This window comes from Pan troglodytes, chromosome 10 (assembly GCF_028858775.2).
Source record: "Pan troglodytes isolate AG18354 chromosome 10, NHGRI_mPanTro3-v2.0_pri, whole genome shotgun sequence".
Taxonomy (NCBI): Eukaryota; Metazoa; Chordata; class Mammalia; order Primates; family Hominidae; genus Pan; species Pan troglodytes.
Window position 1 is genome coordinate 7358883 of NC_072408.2, and position 22043 is coordinate 7380925.

A 22043-nucleotide genomic window follows, 5' to 3' on the forward strand; every position below is an offset into this window, starting at 1 on the left:
TGCCCATGGTTCTCTGCTCCCATGCCGGGCTGTGGATTTCCCCTCTCCCTCACAACAGGCCTTCCTGAGTCCGGCTTTAGCCTGTAGCATGCCCTTCCACGCTGGTTTTCATAAATCACTTTATTCTGTACTCAGTCTTTGGTAATGACTCTGTTCTACCCCTCCCGCTGCTTCTTTTGGTTTGCACTTTGGACCGGAGCCTGCTGCTGCTTTGGGATTGAGCCTCAGCTGCTTTCTGTAGCCAAAAAAGCAGTGCTGTTGTTCACTTGGAGAGGAGTGACTTGAAAAGGGGGGAAGAAGGGGGATTGTTGTCTACTTCAATTTTTGTTAGGTAGGCTCTAATATCGAAATTCACATTTCATTCCAGCTTCTTCTATAACGTCTCATATTTACCCATCAAAATATTCTAACACTATTTATTATCTACTATTCCTTCCCTGTATCTTGACCTTAGTTATCAGATCTCTCTTCTTTAGATTTTATATGTATAAAATTTCCCTCTTTTGTCCCCTCTTTGCAAACCAGAAAGGGTGCAGATACAACTTTGGAAAAACACAGTTTAGCAAAGAAATAGCTTGGGAACTGAGGCTTTCAGGTGAACTCAGCACACCATTTCCTTCTCGCTCTGTCCTGTCCACTTGTCATCTCCTAGAGCTTTAATACCTCCCACTACAACCATCTGGCAAATGAGAAAAACCTTTGCTCAGTCACAACTTATCATACAATGGTAACTTAATTCATAATATTAGAAAAACCCAGATAGAACTAGGCAATTTATACATAATGTTTCCAAAATACATTTTTTGTGCAGGCCATCTTTTAGAAATGTGTAGATACTATCCTAGTGGTAACAGAAGCATAGAAAAGTTGACGTTAGGATACCTGAAAATCTTAGGGCTATGTAATTGTAAGACAGGACTTCAGATGTGTATGTATTAATCCACAGAACCTACAGCAGTTAGAATATTAAACATTTTCCAAACAAGAACCGCAAAACAAACACACAGAGCCAGCACGGATCCATGCCCTTGCCGAGTTGTAAACAAGTCTGAAGAGTCACCTGTCAATAGCAGCGATGGCAATACCATTATCTTGGAAAGAAATCACTGCTTCCTAGGTGACAAACTTGGGATCAGATACTTTAAAACTCTCAATTCTGCTTTCAGTTTCTTCTCTTGCCTCCTATGTTTTCATACCACGCATACCACCAATTTACAAAACCCCCAAGGTATCCATCCCTAGGAACAAAACAGAAATTCTTGTGAGGCACAGGAAAGGACAAATTTCAATGATGAGGAAATCCTCACATTTCCATTTCTCGATGGAAATTACAGCAATTTTTGCTGACAGCTTCCAAAAGCACAGGCTGTAGAAGAAATATGTATAGAGAGGAAACAAATTCATAAAGATACTTAACCATCCACACTGTGAATACTATAAATTTTAAAATTCAAGATCTGATTCCTTCAGACAGAATTGTAATTTGAAGACTAAAAGAATGCTTTGTATAGATATAAAAAGGGATATGGACCATTTGGAGGGTGTTCAGAGGAGAAATCAGTAGAGTCAAGGAACCCAGAACACAGTTGACAAGATTTGGAGATTTCTATTTTCCTAAGAAGTAAATTTGTTCTACTGAATGCAGGATATTGGCCAAAGGGCAGTTACAAATACTTCAAACTGCAGCAGCTTATAAAATGTTAGCCCACGTGTAAAAAGTTACTGCATTTCTTCTCATGAACATTAAAAAAGAAAGACATTACACTTACTTTTGATCTAACTTGAATAGGAAAGTATGGATAGAGTGAATTTTACAGGTTAGTGCAAAACTAACTGTGGTCTTTGCCACTGACCACAATACTTTTGCACCAGCCTATATTAAGCCGAAGGAAGTTAGCTTATGCTCTCAGGCACTTCAGTCTTTGTATGATGCAGCACATTCTGCGTGAGTATAGCAGACAAACTCAGAGGTGGCCTCCCACAATCCCTGCCTCCCCTGGTGTTCACTTCCTTCTGTGATTGTCTCTTGGCATGGGCAGGACCTGGGACTTGCTTCTCACCAACAGAATAGGGCAATGGTGGCAGGATGTATGTGATTATACATACATGTTTACATTACATAAGATTGTAACCTAGTCTTGCTAGCTTTGAGAAAGCAAGTAGCCACGTTGGGAAAGCGCAGGGGCCAAGGAACTAAAGGTGACCTCTGGCCAGTGGCCAAACAAAATCTAAGGCCTTTATTCCAACGACCCAAAAGGAACTAAAGGCTGCCAACAACCACATGAGCTCAGAAGTAGATTCTTCCTCAAACTTCAGATATGACACAGCCTTAACCACCACCGTGATGACAGCCTTGTGAGACCCTGAAGCAGGGTACCAGCAAAGTTGTGCCCTGACTCCTGACACAGCAATTGTGAGGCAATAAATGTGTGTTGCTTTAAGCTGCTAAGTCTCTGGTAATACTGTTATGCAGCAGTAGGTAACAAATACAGTAAATACTGAATGTATACACATTTGTAAAGCTGTGTTTGCACATTAGAGGTTTTGGAATGACTATATGTACACATGCACAGACATGCAAACCATTTAAGAAACTTAAATGTAGTCAACAGAGCAATAAAGAAACTTGGCATTCTTCACACCAATCAATTCAAGATGTAACAAAGATTTAATATAAAGCATAAAAGTTTTAAGCAAAATCATGGAGGTATTTTTATTACCTTGTAGTGGGGAAGGTCATTCTACGCACGTCGGGAAAACCAGGAATTATAAAATCAAAGAGATTAAGTTTACATCATAAAACTTAACTTTCATAACAAAAAACTATAAATAAGGTTAAAAGACTAATAATAACATGGTAAAAAATTTGCAACACAAGACAAAGAAATAATGTCCTCAATATACATAGCTCTTAAACATCAAGATTCAGTATAATGCAAAACTATACAGCCATTAAAAACAATACAAATCTATATCTATGGTCATGTACAAATGTTCTCAGGATTAAGTGAAAGAAGCAAGTTACAAAGCAGTACATAGAGTGTGATCTCATCTATGCAAAGGTGTACATAGTTGTATATAAGCATATGTAAATATGCACAGAGTTGTCTGAAAGTAAATCTTAACTGGTCATTTTGGGGTAGATTATTTTTTATTTTTTTTTTTTAAAATGTGCATGCACTATTTGTTTTTTTAAGAAAGAAATATATTTTCCAAAAAAAGTTTTAGAAATGTTTGTGTACCTACGAAGCAAAAGTCCATTTATTTGGCAGAGAAGTTAATCAGACAGCAAAACCTCTAGTGAAGAAACACCACTGTGAAAGATAAAGGAAAGTAACTTCAAGGATGGAATCAACACCAATACATGCGATCATTACTGAAGACATCATCTCAGGGAGAATGCTCCTGAGATATCTTCCAGCACTATTCATTTATGAGCTAAAGGGGAAAAAAGCAAGACTGGAGATGTTTTAAAATAACTTGGGGACAGAATGGGAGGCCATTTTGAATATGATACTAAAATGTATAAAAGGAAAGAATGGTCTATTAAGTTCCATTATCAAATTAATGATCTTTGTCTTACTGGTGATAGATGCATTCACTGTATGGATGGGAGTCATAAATATGAAAATACGTAAAATACTATATATAATCTTTAAAAATCATTATTTCTCATAATGCATTTAGAATTATGGTTCTCAACTCTGGCTGCAGAAAAACAAAAACCTGATGTTTAGGTCTAGAAAAGACAAATCTAGAGATACTCAGATTAATGGCCACCTAGAGCTGGGAGTAGAAACAGGGAGTGACTAAATAGACATGAAGTTTCTTTTTGGGTGATGGCAACATTCTGGTTTGTATGATGTGGTAAGGGTTGCACAAGTCTTTAAATTTACTAAAATCATATATTAAAATAAGTGGATTTTATGGTATATAGATTATACCTCCATAAAGCTGTTCAAAAAAACATTGATACTTGGGCTCCCTGTGAGATACTTGCAATTAGATTGGTCTAGGATGGGAGCGACAGGGATGGTTTGTTTCTGAGGCAGAGTCTCCCTCTGTCACCTAGGCTGGAGTGCAGTGGCGCGATCTCGGCTCACTGCAACCTCCGCCTCTACCGGGTTCAATTGATTCTCATGCCTCAGCCTCCCGAGTAGCTAGGATTACAGGCGTATGCCACCATACCTGGCTGAATTTTGTATTTTTAGTAGAGACGGGGTTTCATCATGTTGGCCAGACTGGTCTTGAACTCCTGACCTCAAGCAATCCGCCCACCTAGGAACACCTCCAACTGTACAAATGGAATTCTAACTATGTTCATTGTGAACTCTGTCTTGCCGGGGTGATTACAGACATGTATAGTTCCAACTTTCAGAATTGTAGGTTAAAAGCTAAAAGGATATTTTGAATATACACTTAAGATGGATATGAAGTAAGTTGGAATTGTCCAGATAAGTCCAAGGAAGAAAGTGAAGGGATTCAAAGTTATAGCACATAAGAAAAAAAAGACATTAAACCAGAGGAGTTAGGGATGAGAGGTGGAGAAGTAGAGATAATCGCTATCCTCAAATGTTGTAAAGCTGCCTAACAGAGATGCAACTCAACTAGTTTTTCATATTCTCAACCAGGATTGATGAGGCTACAGGAAGATAGATTTCAGGTCGATCTTCACAATAATCCTGTTCTAGGCATTGTGTCAGATCCTGGAGATATATTCTACAGTGACTATATTCTAGTGGTCCTCAAACTTTGTGTTCATCACAGTCACCTGCAGGGCTTGTTAAAACGCAGGTTGTTGGCCCCATTCCCAGAGTTTCTGTTTCAGGAGGTCTAGGGTAGGGCCTCATAATTTGCATTTCTAATGAATTCCCAGATGACGGTGATGCTGTCCATGCAGAAACCTCACTCTGAGGACCAGTGTCTAGTCTAAACGCTATTAGAGCTCCAAGAAAGGACATCTTATTCAGATTAGATGGAGAGGAGCAACCTGAAGGACTTCTCAGAGGAATTTGGGGATGAGCTGAATTTTGAAGAATGAGAAGGTAGTAAGGAGAAAAGGTAGATGAGGTTATGGCAGTCCAAACAGAACATTAGGGGAGCAATAATGTATAGGAAGGAATGAAGGCATGAAACAGCATTCCTTCAGGTTATCTGTTGCATGTTTACTCTATGCATTGTATTGTTCCAGTTGCTGTGTGTGGAGGGATAAAGGAAACAAAACCTCTGCTCTCATGGAACTTTTACACAAATATGCCATATATGGCAAAGTCCCCTAATGGAATAGAACAGGCCATTGCAAGAGAGAACATGGGGGCCTCTGAAGAGATAACATTTAAGCTGACATCTTAAGAATGAGCGAGCTGAGACTGTTGAGAGATGCTGGTGAAAATAACCAGGAAACCATGAGCCTCCAGCCTAGCTGTCAACCACCCACCCACCAATACCCAAGAAGTAATGAAGAGAAAGGCCCTGTCTCAACCTAGGTCCAGAAGCACTATCAAGGTTCCCAAGACAACCTTGAAAGAGAAGGGAGCCCTCCAAGGGAGTTCCAGAAAAAAAAAAAAAAAAAAAAAAAGCCTCTACAAAAAAGACCACTGCCTCAAGAAAACCTGAGGAAGGGAGCAGGCCACACTATCCGGCCACTGCGACCAGCTGAATGAGGAACTCAATCAAAATGCGCCACAGGAGGACCCAAAGAGTGAGGAGCCTCCGCCATCTCCAGCATCTCCCTGAGAAACCAGTAATTTCAGGGCAAGGCCAGAGACCTATGAGCTAGCTGAGAAGTCTCCAGAGGTCTAACTCTAGAGAAATAGCCAACAGAGTCTAGAGTACGTTTAACATCCCACAGGGTATGCCCACGGTGATGAAAATAAGACTAATACAATGGACTCTGGTGACTTGGGGGGAAGGGTGAAAGGGGGTGAGAGAGAGAAGACTACACATTGAATGCAGTGTACACTTCTTAGGTAATGGGTGCACCAAAATCTCAGAAATCAGCACTAAATAACTTACCCATGTAACCAAACACGACGTCCCCCAAAAACCTATTGAAATAACATTTAATAGGTTAAAAAAAATACAAGTGGAAATGTTTAACAGACAGTTGATTAAACAGCTCAGAAACAACCTGTGGGCAAGTGATACTTTTATTCAAATGAATAAAAGTAATTGGGAGTGGACTGGGGCACCCATGTTATATAGAGAAGAGCCCCCAATTACACCACTTCAAGGGGTAAACAGAAAAGGAGGCTGATTAAAGAGCAGCTAAAAAGAAGAAAAATTAGGAAACGGTAGTGGCCAAGAATCCAATGGAGGGGTTTTTTAAAGGAAGTGGACAACAATGTCATACTGAAGAGAGGTCAAATACAAATGACTTCTAGCAATATGGAGTTCACTGACTTCAGTAGGGAAACTTTCAGTGAAATGAGGGTAGAATCCAGATTACAACTGGCTGAGGAGTGATTGAAACCTAAATACAGAGAAGAGGTAAGGCTTGGCTACAAAGAAGAAAAAGAGAACAGGAAACAGAGACAGGTTTAAGGGAAAATATATAGTTGAGCGCTCCTATTTAATACAGAGCTTGAAATTATATGCTAAATGAGAGATACTGAAGATAAAGGGCTGATTGATAGAACAAGGTCTCTAAGGAGTTACAATGGGATAGGATTCACTGATTTGCTCATTCACCTATACTCTCATAGTGTTGACCAGAGGACAGACACCTCTTCTGGGACAGATGAGGATGATGATATAGATAACTAAGGAAGAAGCTTAGAAGCTCTCCTGTTAGGTTCAATTTACCCGTTAGGAGGGTAGGCTTCTGCTGAGGCAGCAGAGGTGACAGGCTGAGTATTTGACAAGAGGTGAAAATCTGAAATAGTCTTTAAGAACGGAAGAGGTTGGACCGCCAGGGCTGCTAAACTGCTTCAAGAGCCTGCCTACTTGAGTCAATCTGTGGTGCTACCAACCAATGGTATATACTCAGTAGCATGCAGCAGCCCATGAAATCAAAGAAGTCAGATGGCCAAACTGATCCACGGATAAGGTTCTGCAGAGCCAGAGTGACAGGCCAGAGTCTATGCTAAATGGGGAAGCGGTAAAGCCAGAGTAAACTGACAGAGAGGGGGGAAAAAAAGTTGGTTAAGGAATTGGAGGCTTCTTGAGGTCAAAGAGTAAGCATACTGAGAGGAAGAGATTAAAGGAAAAGACATTAAAATCATAGAATACATTAGACTGTACATTTCAGAAAATAAATTTCTGATGAGTCCGAAGTGTGGACTTAAAATTGGTTTGCTAAATGGAGTAAAAAATGACTAGTGGAGATGGAGGTCCAGAAATTGTTAAGGTCATCCATGACTAATGAAATTGCCCACAATGATGGCAGCACCAGGGAAAGAGATGCCCATCATCGAAGTCCCCTCCATAAATGAAGAGTAGTAACCAGAGATGAGTGAGGAGGATAGATGGTGCAGCTCAACAGCAGAAGCCTCAAAATAGAACAATGGTGTAGCAATGGCAATCAAGAATACAGGGGCAACAGACCCTGTAATCCATCCATTTACTAGCAGTAAAGTGAGAAAATGAACACTCTCCACTTGAAATAGTCCTAAGGTAAGTATGGCTGAGGGAGAGTCAATTTCCAGTTAATGAAAAACCAGAAAAGCATATTTACAAAGGAATAGGGAATGAAAATCTCCATAATGCGAAGAACTGGCAAGGACAGCAGCAAAGGTAAAATGAATTGAGGAAAGTAGGTAACAATTTGAGGCCTGGTGACTGGATGGGCTTCTGTTTCAGATGGCAGCAATGCATTATAGGGATGAGAAGCAAAGCGAATCAAACCAGTCTCTCAATGTTTCAACTGAACTCTGGAATGAGATGTTTCTATGACAAAACCAGTCCTGGGAAGTGACCAAGACGAGATGAGTTTGAACTGTTATTCAAGGTTCCAAAGAGAACATCAGTGATTTGCTGTTTTGCGTTGTCAATGAAGTTTAGCCCCATTTAGAGAGGATGGTAGGGCTAGGTCAGAAAGACTAAAGCTGCCAGTGCCCAGATGGCCTACTGGTCTCAACAGAGCAGCATAATTTGCAGAGGGAAGGGGCCCGTAGATGACTGAACGTCTAGGCTAGGTTTGTCAAAATGTGTCTAACACTCTCACCTTACCTCCATGGAGTTCAGCACTGAATGGAATAGAGATGCAGACATGCTAGCACCAGGGCATAAGTGAAAGTGCTTGAAAATGCTGCAAAATTCAGACCCCAGCAGAGGGAAGTCTATAGGCGAGTTCCAATACATGTTAGTGACCAATACTTAGATTTTTCTAAGAGATAGTCAGTACAGACACTGTATGTTCTGTCCTCAGGAGTGCCGAATCAATTTTTCTCTCATTAAATGGGGATTTGGACTATACAGCCTCTATTGTCGTCTTTAAATTCTGTAACCTTTTTAAGGAAGAAACATCCTTAGAAATCATCTATGTCTTACCCTGTCAAGGGGAGGGTTATAACTTTTTTCTTTGTCACTAACTTGCATATGGTAGGAAACCAAGGTCCACAACAGATAAGCAACTAACATAAGGGGCCAAACATAGAGCTAAAACCCAAATTATTTTAATCCTAAATCCAGTGTTCTTTACATGATGTAATTCTAAGATTCTCATCGGGGCTTCTGCAAACCTTTTTTGAAACTAAAGGACATTCTGATTTCATCCTACATCCCTGACAACTTCAAAAGGGCTCCTCAATACAACGTGGGCCACGGAGCCATTTCTAAAGCTTCTTCTTGTGGTGCCTTTTCCCCCCCACTGACAAGATACACAACCTAGCTCCAGAGATCAGGCTAGGGAAAAGCTTTGCCTAATAAAGAAATTTCATGGAACTTTAAGGAAATATTAAATCAAGTCTTTCTTCCTACCAAAGTAGAAATACACTTTACAGAACATACAAGTGAGAAGGGGTGAAGAGAGTGAAATTCCAAAATCACTCTAGTTTATTCACATAATATAGTATTTGATTCCATTCTTTTGTACTGTTCCCTACTTTTACAATGTGTAAAATGTTTCACCATGTTCCAATTCATGGTTGAGCTTTAAATGAAAATATTCTGGATCTTCCATTTATTGGTATCAACCACAATAGCAAGACCCCCAAGAAATACTTGATCTAAACTGGGAGGGTCCAACACAATTCTTTTTTTTTAATGGACTTGCCACCTTAAGAAACTTCAAGTGTATCTTTTTGTTGGCAAGAAAATTATTTCCCAAGAGGTAATCAGATTCCCCTCCCTGCCCCCGCTCTTTCAACCAACCCTCCTCCTAACATACACATACAGAGTTACACATTTCATGAAACTGAGGCCAAGTCCACTGCAAGCAGAGTCTTAACATTTTCAGAAATGATCCGTCCTTCATATCTGCATAAGCTGGGATCCTTGGCAATGGGGAAAAGGTGCCATTTGCTTCTCTGAAGTAACTTGGGGTCTGAATTGGTTGTGAGCTTTAAGAAGCCAAAGAGAAAGGGAAAGCATTTCCTTGTTTTCCCTATTAATGGTTTGTTGCAAAGGGATAAACTTCTCAAGAACCAAAAGTGAGGAAATGTGTTGGTCATCACTGGATTCTTGCTGGAAACAGAAGGCAGGTGAAATCTTCAGGAATCACTTCACACTCCAAAAACACTATTCTCAGCAATGATAATAGGCTAATCACACCACTGATCAAATTATTTTGGCTCAGTTCTTTATTTTATAGTTAGCAAATGAAATTAGAAACTGCTTTGGCACAGGTCAAAGGTGGCTCCCATATACTCACTAGTTTTCCTCAGGATTATCAATACTCATTATCAAAATGTACTTTTGCTTGGTTACCACTTAAAGTTGCCACCAATGTAAATGACAGGGGTTGGGGTGGGTACGGGTATGGGGAACCTGAGCATACACACAATTTTTTAAATCTTTTAGATGTAATGCAATTAACCATATCTAATATTCTTTTAGAAAACACAAGAAACACAAAACATGCTCAAAGATCAAGAAATCGAGTTATACTTTTCATAAGGCACCACCAATTACCCTGATAAATTGTAAATAAATATGTAAGGGAATAATCAATAGGGAGTCTTGAGGTTTTACAAGACATTCCTGTTTAGACCACTTGGAGTACTGCAAAAGAAAAAACAAGCAAGATACAGCTTTCATAACCCATCATATACTTGCCCAGTGCACATCATTTGTTGCATAGTGGTGACTGGATATGATCCAGGCCAAGACAAGACCAAAATTCAAAAAATACATTAACAGCCATTCTTCCTCATACTACAGTAGGAGATACCACTTGTGACATTCATATCCAAAGAAGTAATGGTATGACTTAAAAAAAAAGGAGGAATTTCAAAGGGAGTACTTAAGGACCTGCTGTAAAAGCAACCTTCTACACACATATGAAGCTAATTCACATGTGAAACTTTATTAAATCTGGTTATATGTGGGACTTCAACAGCTCAATTTTTCCACAATTTACACTTTTCAAATCCCACTCCAAACTGTCACTTTCTCCCTTAAAAAGTGGATAAACCCATCTTTTGAAAGACAGGCCTTCTCAGTTTTTCTTTTCATCCTCCTACTGTAAGTACTGGCTGATATTCACACACATGTACGACAGAATTAAAATACTGACAAGCAAGTAGTTTCTTGACGTGCACGAATTGCATCCAGAATCCAAAAATTAAGAAATACAAAAAGACATTTTTTGGACACCTGCTAAAGACAAAAGTACAGAAGAACAGAAGTAAAGCACAGGTAAAATCATGCTAATCTTACAGGTCAGCCTTTGTCCTTTTTTTAAAAAAAAAAAAAAAGAGAGAGAGAGAGAGAGAGACAGACAGACACATGGGGTCTCGCTGTTGACCAGGCAGGACTCAAACTCACAGGTTGAAGCAATCTTCCCACTTCAGCCTCCTGACTACAGGTGCACTCTACTGCACCTGGCTGCCATGTTTTTTATTATTAAAGTACATTATGGGTAATCACAGGTTTAATGTTTGCCGTTTCCATTATTCAAGGTATGACATGCAATAATTTATAATTTTACTGAGGCACAAATTTGAATCATGCAGGCAAAGCTGGTGTGCAGCAGCTTAGTGAGGAAGTCATGCATCTACACATCAACATGGCTTTGCTGCAGTACCTATCAGGAAGCAAAATAAACATCTGTGGAAGAAAAATCTCCTGTCTTCTCCCCCAGCTAGAAAGCTAACTACTGGTGCTGTATTTGTACTTTTAAACTTGGGGATCTGCATAGTTCTAATGACTTAGCTTTTAAGAATACCAAAGGCCTACCATTTTTCCATTTTTCTTTCTATAACCTTTGCCAAAGTTAAAATACTAATGATGAAGAATTGCAACTTCAGTTGCAGTTTAGAGGAGATAAGGGTAGAAAGACATTTTAAATCATGTCTTAATACAAAATATTACAATACAGAAGGGAGCAAGTAATTTTCTCTAAGTGAAAATAATGCTTTGTATTAGAACACCAACATTTCTTTAAATAGATGAATCTTGTTTCATTAATTCCAAAACCGCAGATTTGTGTATTTTTTGTTTTGCCATTAATTTCTCCCTTCTGTTCTTCTCAGCCTTGGTCTAAACCTGTGGTCAAGTCATACCAAATCCTCCATGACTGTCAAGTAAATACAGAAAATCCCACAGTATCAACGAAAAGACATATTTAAGTTTCAAAACGTCAGAAGGTGACAGGAAGCTATTCATACTTTCTCAGCATCCTCATGACTCTCCACTGATAGTGGAATAGTTAATGGATGATTAGGAAGGAAAAATAAAAATTTTAAATGTATTCCAGGCATCTGTCACTTAAAATTACATTCAATTTTTAACCCACAAATATCTGAAGACTTTTACAAAGAAGATCAACAGGCAAAAAATATTGTGCTTTCTTGTATAACATCAAGCAGAGGAAATTCTTAATTGATAATCGTTAGCTTGGCAAAAGGAAAACTTATGAAATCAGTTAATTAGTTACCTTGCAATATCCATTGAAATCTTCGATCATACACAAACTTACTTCAGATGAGACCTCAAGACATATGCACAGCAACACTAACAAACCTCTGAACAAGTCAAAACACTCAAAATGTTATACAGTATTAAGAATGAATAAAAAGTAGGTAGTATGAACTTCAGAGAAAACATTTACAGAAACTGGATTTTATAAGAAAACATCTTTTTTTTTGTAAGATTCCTTTTGAGTTAAATCTCATACCCACTCAAACTGTAACTGGACAGTACATTTCACTTCTAGTTACTAGAAGACAGTTCTTTAAAAGAGACTGGGGCAAAAAGGGAAGAGGAGACTATAAGCTGTTGCTAGGTCCACCCCAATCCCCCCTTTAAAAGGAAAACTGATGAATTTAAGTCAAACCACAGATTTTTTTAAACCAAAATAAAGACACCAGACAGTGATGACAAAACACTATTTTTAGTCATTTTTTTTTTGTCCTTTAAAAAAAAATTAGTCCCCTTCTAATAAGACTTTACATACAGCTTACCTAATACCTTAAGAAGAACAGAGAACCCAACAGGAGGGAAGAGGACACAGCACCATAGTTTCAAACATTCACACACAAAAGAAAAAAGAGCCAGCACAGACTAGAGTGAGACCAAGTTTCCCAACAGACAGGGACAAGTCCCAACACACAAAGGACATATAATTATCTATATGAACAAAAGCAAAATGGAAGATCTGGTCAGGCTGGGATGGAGGAGGGAGTGCTAACTCCTTGTACTACAAAGAAGGAATGGGATTTTTTTTTTTTAAAGCAAAAAAGAAAAAGCAAGCCCCCAAATGGATTTTTGATGTTGAAACTCTGTCATATGCTGCTGGTAACAGTAAATATATATATTTATATATTCATATATGTATATTAAAAAAGGAAAAATAATCTATGTATAGAACAGTCAGTAGTCAGAGACATTTAGAAAAAAGTAAAAACAAGTCCTTTTTTTTTTTTAAAAATGGATTTACTAAAACAACTTCATCACCCAGAGGTACTACAACCCCACATCCTCTGATGAAGCCATGGTGTTATTCAACAGCATCTGCTGTGGGCCGTAGTTAGAAATCACCAGTGTTGGAAACAGCAGACATTGGGGTCAGGGCTGCAAGGCAAAAAGCTGTTATTTGCTGGTCTTGCTCATGGCCATGCCTGAAGCCTGGTGTCTGGAATACTTGTGAATGAAGTTTTCCCCGAAAAGCATGCATCACTGTGGCTCAGTAAGATAGTACGACTGGTCATCATCGTCATCTTCTTCTCTTTTTTTTTTTGGCAGAAGCCTGGATCCATGTACCTGCTCTTCCCTAAAATGTAGACCCAAGACAGCAAGACTTTTCAAAGCCAAAAAACGGCTCCTTGCCTTGTAGTAGGTTCTTCTCCTCAGAATCCAATCTAGTCAGATTTCTGATCTATATGACATCCTCATCTTACAAAGATAAGGTGACCTGCCCCAGCTTGTGAGAGGTTCTCCTATTTGGGATGTTCTTCTAGCACAAACAAGCACAAATCGCTGAGGTCAATAGACTGTGATACCATTCCTTGACGTCTAACAGAAATAACTTTGGCCCTGTTACTCCTAGTTGTATCTTTAGGGCATTAAGTACCAGGTAACAGTGGAAGGAAAGTGGTACTCCAATCCCTCTCCAACTATCCCAATGAAGGAGATCCAAGCAATTAGCACCTTCAGTTGGTGCTGCTCCTAAGTTGTAAGCCTCTAACTACTATCAGCTGGACAAAAGCCACATCCTATATGCCCTGTTAGCACACCAATGTATTAATACTAACCAGCCACCCTAGAGCTCAATTAAGCATCTGGCCTTAATGCAGTAAACCACACTCAAAGGAGACATGAAATATTGGCTGTTGTACCAAAGAAGACACCCTCTGCATAGATATGTTGATAGAGAATGTAACCCACAGAGTCCATGCAAAGAGGAAGCCAGCACTAAGGGGACTTTCTCTGAAGGCCATTCATCTTTGGAAGCAACATTCCAAGTGGATATAAACCACTCTACTTGATGACTAAGGTCTCAATGTGGTCCATGTCCCCCCATGTCCCAAACTAACCAAGCATCTGCTAACTGGTCTCTTTAAGATCCTCCATTGGTAGTTTGTAGCTCATTATGAAGGAAGGAGGTGGTGCTGGACCTGGGCTAACTGGCCCCTGCTTCTTTGCACAGTTTATACAGATGTAATCTTCATTTTCAGCCATTTCTGGAGATACACCCACACAAACTTGATGAAACCACTCATCACAGCCACCATCACATTGTACCCAGTCTACCTGTAGGAAACAAGATTGGGGAATGTTTAGGTTACATAAACATTAAGCCTAGAATAAAAGCAAACCAAAGAGCTTTCTTGGCTTAAACAATAGCAAACAACTGGGATGTCTAGATAGGCAATGACTTCTTATGGGGTTATTTTTTAAAGAAAGAAGCTGAGAAGTTAATACCCCAAAATTATATTTCACCATAGTGTGTCCACAAAATTAGGCCTCTTAGGTACTCCATTACCTCATGAATACCTGGGGCTCCTTGTGAGGCAGAAACATGTTTGAGAAAAATTTGACAAAAAGGGAACTTCTAATAGAGCAGCCAAGTAGTTTTAGCTAATATTAACAATTTCTAGGCTCTAAGACAATGCAATTATCAATCAAGAAAGGAAGAGTACAACAATGTGAAGGCAATCCTGTGTATTAGCTTTATTTCAAAGAGATAAGCCAAAGTACTAAGAGCATTAAATACCTTTTTAGAAAAGCAGTCACATAGGCCACTTTTAAAACTAATATTTTTTATTCTTCTCTTCTTCCGTTACAAATACAACTCCCTATAAAAAGTTAGCAAATATCAGATGTCAAATCTTACAAATTAACCAATTATAACAGTCAAAGACACAGGTCAATAGATCACTCTGGGGTTTAAAATTAAAATCTGAAAAACTGATAGGTCAGTGGCAGGTGTCAAACTTTGACCCTTCTGACAATACTGTGATTACAGGAGGCTAGGAAGGGATTGTAGTTTGGTGACTTTAAGCCTTGGACTTAAGAGTTAACAATAAAGTGACTTTTGGCTTTTATATTTGAAGGCTGACTGTGGTAGTTTTTACAGCTAATGTCATGGCAGACAAGAACATTTAAGATGAAAAGAGCTACTCTTCCTCACCTCAATACCAAGGTTGGTCATTTCATTGGTAACGTTAAGAAGCCACTTAAAACCATGAGCTTTACCAGATATCAAAGTAAGAATAGAAAGGGATCCAAGAAGTACCTCTATACAACTTAAGAGAAAGAACAGATGAAGGAGGTTTTGGCTAGGTAAATGAGTTTCATTCATAGCAACTGAGTAGTTTTCAAAATTAGTTTCCATGTCCTATAAAAAACTGTCAAAACCACAGTAGTCACGTCAGTAGTTTTAGGCTTGTAATAAGGGGTGGGAAAAATAATTTGTCAAAATGATATTCTACTTGTTTTGTTCCTATGCTAAAGTTCTAGATCTTAAGAGACAATATTGTGTTAACATCAAGATTACTCAACTCAGAAGCTCTGAGTTCCAGTGTGTATCATTTCAGGCAAGTCATTTAACCTGAGTGACTCAATTTCCTCATCTGAAAATGGAGATGACATTAATTACAAGATTACCGAGAGGATCCAATGAAATAATGTATGGCAAAACACCTAATTCACTGCCCAGGATACTGGAGGCACTTTCCAGTCATGGTCTCATGGCTCTACTCATTACCCTACACTACACAAAATGTTCTGCACCTTGATACAACTGTCGGCAGCACTGCTTTTCAAAGTGTGTAGACCACTGGCATCAGAATCATCTATTGTGTTTGTTTAAAATGTAGCTGGGACCCATCACCCTATGAACTCAGAATATCTGGGGAGTACAAGCCAGAAGCTTACATTTTTAATCAGCTCCCAAGTGATTCTCATATATTCTAAATCCGATCATTGCTGGCCCTCTGTGATATCACTTCCTGTAAATTCAGAGCAACTTAACAATACCTTCCTAAACTGATTTTTGTTCTGTAATTGATTGTTTAGCTTCTGAAGTCTGTGCAATAAAAAAACTCACCAAAATGTTCCTATTGTAGCAAACTAATCAGAGACCAAAAAAAAAAAAAAAAGGGAAATAATGGCATCTGTGCAAAATGTAAAAATTAAAGTACTGCAAGCAGTAAAGACACAAAATGCTAGCTGTAGAGTACGTGCACTCAGAGTGAGTGTTTTGGCTGTTTGGGACTGGTAAAGGGAACTGGATAAACTGTGGTTCTCTGTGCTGCCCAGGTTTGAGATACCATGCTTTTTATAATGGTACCTGTGAACCAACAGTTACCTTCACCCTTACACCTCCAACCCTCTTTCTTAATCCAGTCTAGTCCCCATTCATGCTAATCCATTGGATAAGAACGTTATTAATGTATCAGTATTTGCTACAAAGAAAAGTGTCCCATGTCTTTTTAAATCTAGTGTTTGCACTATACTCACTGGCTTACAATTTCCCAAAATTCTCTTGCAAATAAGACAATACTTTCCCTTTTGTGATTTTGACTAAAGGTCCCTTCCTAAGCCCAGATCTTCTACCATTTCAAAAGAGTATATAACCTTCTTTGAGATACTGGTACACAAATTCTAACCTAGACTACAGGTTATATAACAATTTAGCCTGATAATAGAACAAGCAAAAAATAGTCCTTCTCTTTACCAATATCTTTTTTATCATGTTCATCTACTAACAATCAACTCTGAGTTCTACTTTTGTGTGAAAGGCCCACAGCAACATAAAGCAAACTAAAGTTTGGGATGTCAACTGAATCCACAGATGATTTTGACACAGGGGCAACAGACTATGTAGTATCCTGAAAACTCAAGAACACAGAATTTGGATAACTGTATAAATTGTCATTTCCCCCCCTTTCATTATTTCTAGGAGATGTATTTAGTGAATCACAAAAATAATTACTAAACTTCACAGCTATGAACTGTTCAAATATTAAATGATAAGAGATTTTACATTACAGTACAAATAGGTTACTATGTTTAGATCTGGGGGAAATGTCTGTTTCAAAAAGAAATATATTAAAAAGAGGAAATATTAGTTTAATATTCATGTTTTGCTGTATGGTTTCATATTCACACTTAATAAAAAATATTTGGCATAGTATATTTTGTTCATTTCTTAGAGAATAGTACTGCACTGGGAAAAAAGAAAATCTGGTAATTCAGTGATATTCTTAGCTTACTAATTAAACTGAGCTTTTGTTATTTTGGCATTTAATATCTTTTGCACCCCAAGTTTCCTAGCAAAAGCTGGATTTGAAAAAGGAAAACAATTCACTAAGTGAACTACAACATATGTTCAGAATCCTTGTGTATATTTTCTTGGTGCTCTCAATATTCAGTGACCAATCCTCCCAATTTGCCAAGGAATGACAGATTTCTCAGCATGTGGGAATTTCAGTGCCAAAACTGGGAAAGTCCCAGGGAAACTGGGACAGTTGGTCACTCTAGCTCAACATCATGCGCGTGCACGCGTGTGTGTGTGTGTATTACACACATTTAGGTAACTTAACCTTTGCTTATCTGTGCTAAAAGGAGATATGAACTAGTAAAGCCGCTGGAAATGCAAATACTTTGATTGAGGCAACACCCCCGTGAAAATCTTAAATCAGGGTGGCTAATAAATAGTAAAAATGAGAGTTCATAGTCTCTTAATTTACCACACAAAACTTCTCATGGAAGTAGGAATGGGTAAAGGAAAAGGCCAACAATAAGAGGGTTAAAAAAAGTGAAGAGAAAAAGACTATTTTCATAAGTAAAATTATTAAATATTTATTCTAATACAGAAGAAAAATACTACTTAAATTAGTAGCCTGAAAGAATTTGATCTTTTTTCTAGTTAACTTGTTTTATCTTTGGTACCAATAAGACTGAATAAAGAGTTCAGAGACAAAAAGATTCTGAACTTCAAAATTAATTTTTTAAAAAGTTTTGTTAATATTAATTTTAGCTTGACATTAATTTAATAATCAAAAGAAAAATTATTTTTTCAAAATCTTTTACATTATTCTGGTATTGTCTTCCTTTTTCTAAAACATCTTGAAACTGAGGCTAGGCACATTTAACTAGCCTCATTTAATCTTTCTTTTAATTTTTAAAAGAGCATTTCTCAAAAAAAGAGCTGGGCGTAGTGGCGTGTGCCTGTAGTCCCAGCTATTCGGGAAGCTGTGGCAGGAGGACTGCTGGAGCCCAGGAGATCAAGGCTGCAGTGAGCTATGACCACACCACTGCACTCCAGCCTGGGCAACAGAGTAGGACCCTGTCTCAAAAAAAAAAAAAAAATGTAATCTGCCTATTTTGGGGGAAAAGTCCCAGTAATTATTGGTTAGAGAAATAACAGTAATTACTGGTCAGAGAATTCACCTAAAAACAAGTGAACCCTGGAAGTTATTTTTTGCTGCATGGTATCTTAAAGAACAAACTGGCCTAAAAAGCATGATTTTTTCTTTCTTTCTTTTTTTTTTTTTACATCGTCTTGCCAATCTTTTTCTTTTTGAGACAGGGTCTCCTGTGTAGCCCAGACTGAAGTGCAGTGGGGCACTCACAGGTGCGATCATAGCACATTAACTATAGCCTTGAGCTCCTGGACTCAGGCAATCCTCCTGTCTCAACCTTCTGAGTAGCTGGGACTACCGGGATGGGCCACTGCACCTGGCAAAGGCATTCTTTTCTTATTTTGCTCTAAAGATGTGTGCTGTATATTAATTGTTTTCTCAGAGAAACACTAAACACTGAGAAAGTTTTAACATTCTTTACAGAAATTTTTATAGAACTGTAACTTTTATTTAGCAAAATCAATGTCAGGAACAAACATGTAGAACCATAAAAACTGCAAAACAGCAGTAACAGGCAAAATATCTATAATCTGAAATAACTTCTGCTTAAAACGAAACACGTTATAGAAATAAAACACTATTTTATATAAACTAACAACATAGGGTGGGGCACACGTTGCTCACCTTTACATATCGTAACAGTTCAAAATAGACATTTTCTCTAAGCACTCAGCCAAATCTCCTTTTGCTCCATCAAAATGTAGATGATAACTCTAGATTTTGTTTAAAGATTTTGTTTAAAAAATACCTATAATATTAGGAGCAAATCTCACAGTTCCTTCAAAAATAATGATCACATCTTAGCACTTACGTTGCATTTTTTGGTTAACAAGTGCTTTCCTAGAGATTGTTTTGTCTTATCATCATAACCCTTTGAATAGGCAGGGCACCTGTTAATTTGACAATTTCATAGCAAATGAAAAAAAAAACGGCCTAAGTGTTTATATTGCTATAAGAAGACAACAGGAATAATGGATGAACTGAATCCTATTTAAATGCTGAGCAGAAGGGAGGGGAAAGATTAAGTGATAAGGAGAAAGAGTATAAAAATAAGACGAAAGGCTCATGATAGATGTAAACATTATAGAAAGAATGTCAGGAAAGTTTAAAAAGGAAACATCCTACCTTGCTGCTAGTCTTTAAACTACCATAAAATTAAGGAAGAAAAGGGAGAAGGTTCTGCCAATAATGAACTGCTACACTTTGATACCCAAAGAGAAAGTTAACTCTTCATCAGCCTCTTTAATAAACAAACTCAGATGGAAATAAATTCAAAATTAAAGATAAAAATAATATGCACATATATATTAAAATGCTTTAAAATGTTTATAATATAGGAAGATGCTTATAAAATGAATAGATGCAAGTCAGTAAACAGTCTGACAATGATATAAAACAAACGCCATAGAAAAAAAATTGGAAGGAAACACTAAAATATTTATAGCTGTCTGCCTTGGAAGATTAGACTACAGGATATATATTTTACTATGCACATTCCAAAAAATGAATAGAATACCCCTAATACATCTCATTTAAATAAGTGTCATTTAGTTTTGGAATGTGTTTTTGTACTTACATCTCAATTATTGATGGGGTAAGGTGTTAGTGGAGAGAACCTGGTCTGACAGCCAAGATCTAGGGTTCTACTTTTGGTTTTGCTACTAACTAGCTCTGTAACTTTGGTCACATAATTACCTTCCCTGAGTCCTGGTTGCATCATTTGTAAAATGAGCAGCCTGAACAAAGTAACCTGTTGGTGCCTTCAAGCTCTAAAAAGGTTTAAGTATTTCATTGAAAAAGTGAGGGCATAACCTATAGGGAACAGTGATGCAGTTTTATTTACTGTTTATATTTCCAAACTGAGGCACTATTAGAATTCTAAATATCAAATAGTATAATGAGCATAATAAAATTAAAAATACAGATTTATCAATATTCTTGATTAGAGCCGTAACAGGTGCCTCCAATCATTTAAACAACTGGAATTTTTCATAAAGTCTGACTATTACTCTCAGAAGTTCACACTGTCAACATTATATTTAAAGAACGGCCATAAGAGAATTACTACACTTAAAATTTAGGGTTGGAAATTTTAAAACAATGCTTTTTTTTTTTTTTTTTTTTTTGAGACAGAGTTTTGCTCTTGTGGCCCAAGCTGGAGCACAATGGAGCCATCCTGGCTTACTCCAACCTCTGCCTCCTGGGTTCAAGCGATTCCCCTGCCACAACCTCCCAAGTAGCTGAGATTACAGGTGCCCGCCACCACACCCTGCTCATTTTTTGTATTTTTAGTAGAGATGGGGTTTTACCATGTTGGCTAGGCTGGTCTCGAACTCCTCACCTCAGGTGATCCGCCCACCTCGGCCTCCCAAAGTGCTGGGATTACAGGCGTGAGCCACACCTTGCCTGCCCTAAAATAATGCATTTATAGGTTTGAATTATTTGTTGCAAAAGATTTGAAGAAAATCATATTCCATTTAGGAGGGTGCTCACAGCTCTGAGTGTAAGATATGGACTAAAAGTTTCAAGTCTTTGGAATACCATCTTAATGCAATTTGCCACAGCTCTTACAATACTGGCCCAGGATTTTTTTCAGGCCATTGTGACTATCTGACAAGGTATTTAGTTCTCTGAGTCACCTTACAGGGAAGGCACAAGATTATTCTGAAACTTGTTATGCCCACTGCATATGAAATGCACTGTTTGCCAGGGAATGTCACATAGCTTCTCTCTGCTCCTGTCTCATTATGTTCATTAAGTATATGATTTTTGAAATACAACACTTCTACTAGGCACACTAAGAGCCTCATTATTCAAAACAGTTTATAGAAATTGTATAAAAGACATTATGTTGGAAGTCCAAATCCTAGAACCAAAAACATACTACACATTGATATCAAACATGTGTCTCCACAACTGTTGCTCCTTGACCTCTCATGCTTGACTATAAACAGTTGGAACTCACCTTGTCCTTGCAGGGCCTTTGGCAGTTCTGTGCTGCGCACACAGCATTCTCATCATCAGACTCCTCTGCTCCTGACCAGTCATACTTTGAGGGGATGTCCAGCACCTTTTTCTCTCTTTTCTTTTCAGTGCTCTCTTTCACAAGTTCAACTTTGGCTGCAGCAGCCTTCTCCTTCTTTTTCTTTCTCTCTTCTTCTTTTGCTAGTTTCTTGGCCAGTTTATTCAGCTCCTTTGATTTGTCTGCACCTAATTTTAATTTCTTCTTTTTAGGTTTGTCCATTTTCTTTAACTCCTTGGACTTCTGTTTTCCTTCTCCAAAAAGTTGCTCTACCTTTTCTAGCTTCCGTTTCCGTTTCTTCTCTGAAGAGTCCTTTCCTTTCACTTTTAGTGGTTTCTCTTCCATGCTGTCATCCTTCAAAAATATAAATTTAGGAACAATTTTAAAGCAAGACATTTAAAAAACAGTATTACTCTCTTATATGAGGTACCTAGAATAGACACATTCGGAGAGACAGAAAGTCGAACAGAGGTTACCAGAGGCTGAAGGGAAGAAGAAATGGAGATTTGTTTAGTGGGTATAGTTTCTGTTGGGGATAACTAAAGAATTCA

At 38.1% G+C, this 22043-nt stretch overlaps 2 protein-coding genes across 4 annotated transcripts in view; both read right to left on the reverse strand.

Moving 5' to 3' along the window:
* SLC6A13 (solute carrier family 6 member 13) overlaps window positions 1–14218 on the reverse strand; it is a 65393-nt gene extending 51175 nt beyond the window's left edge. For both annotated transcript variants that reach the window (XM_016922689.4, XM_016922687.4), the window contains exon 1: window positions 14136–14218. In XM_016922689.4, coding sequence (XP_016778178.1) covers window positions 14136–14142 — 7 coding nt within the window. In that variant the 5' untranslated portion in view covers window positions 14143–14218. The remainder of the gene's footprint in view (window positions 1–14135) is intronic.
* Window positions 12485–22043, reverse strand: part of KDM5A (lysine demethylase 5A) — a 106006-nt gene continuing 96447 nt past the window's right edge. For both annotated transcript variants that reach the window (XM_003313426.7, XM_063785382.1), the window contains 2 exons: window positions 21436–21846; window positions 12485–14352 (listed from right to left, as the gene is read on the reverse strand). In XM_003313426.7, the coding sequence (XP_003313474.3) occupies window positions 14146–14352; window positions 21436–21846 (618 nt within the window). In that variant the 3' untranslated portion in view covers window positions 12485–14145. The remainder of the gene's footprint in view (window positions 14353–21435; window positions 21847–22043) is intronic.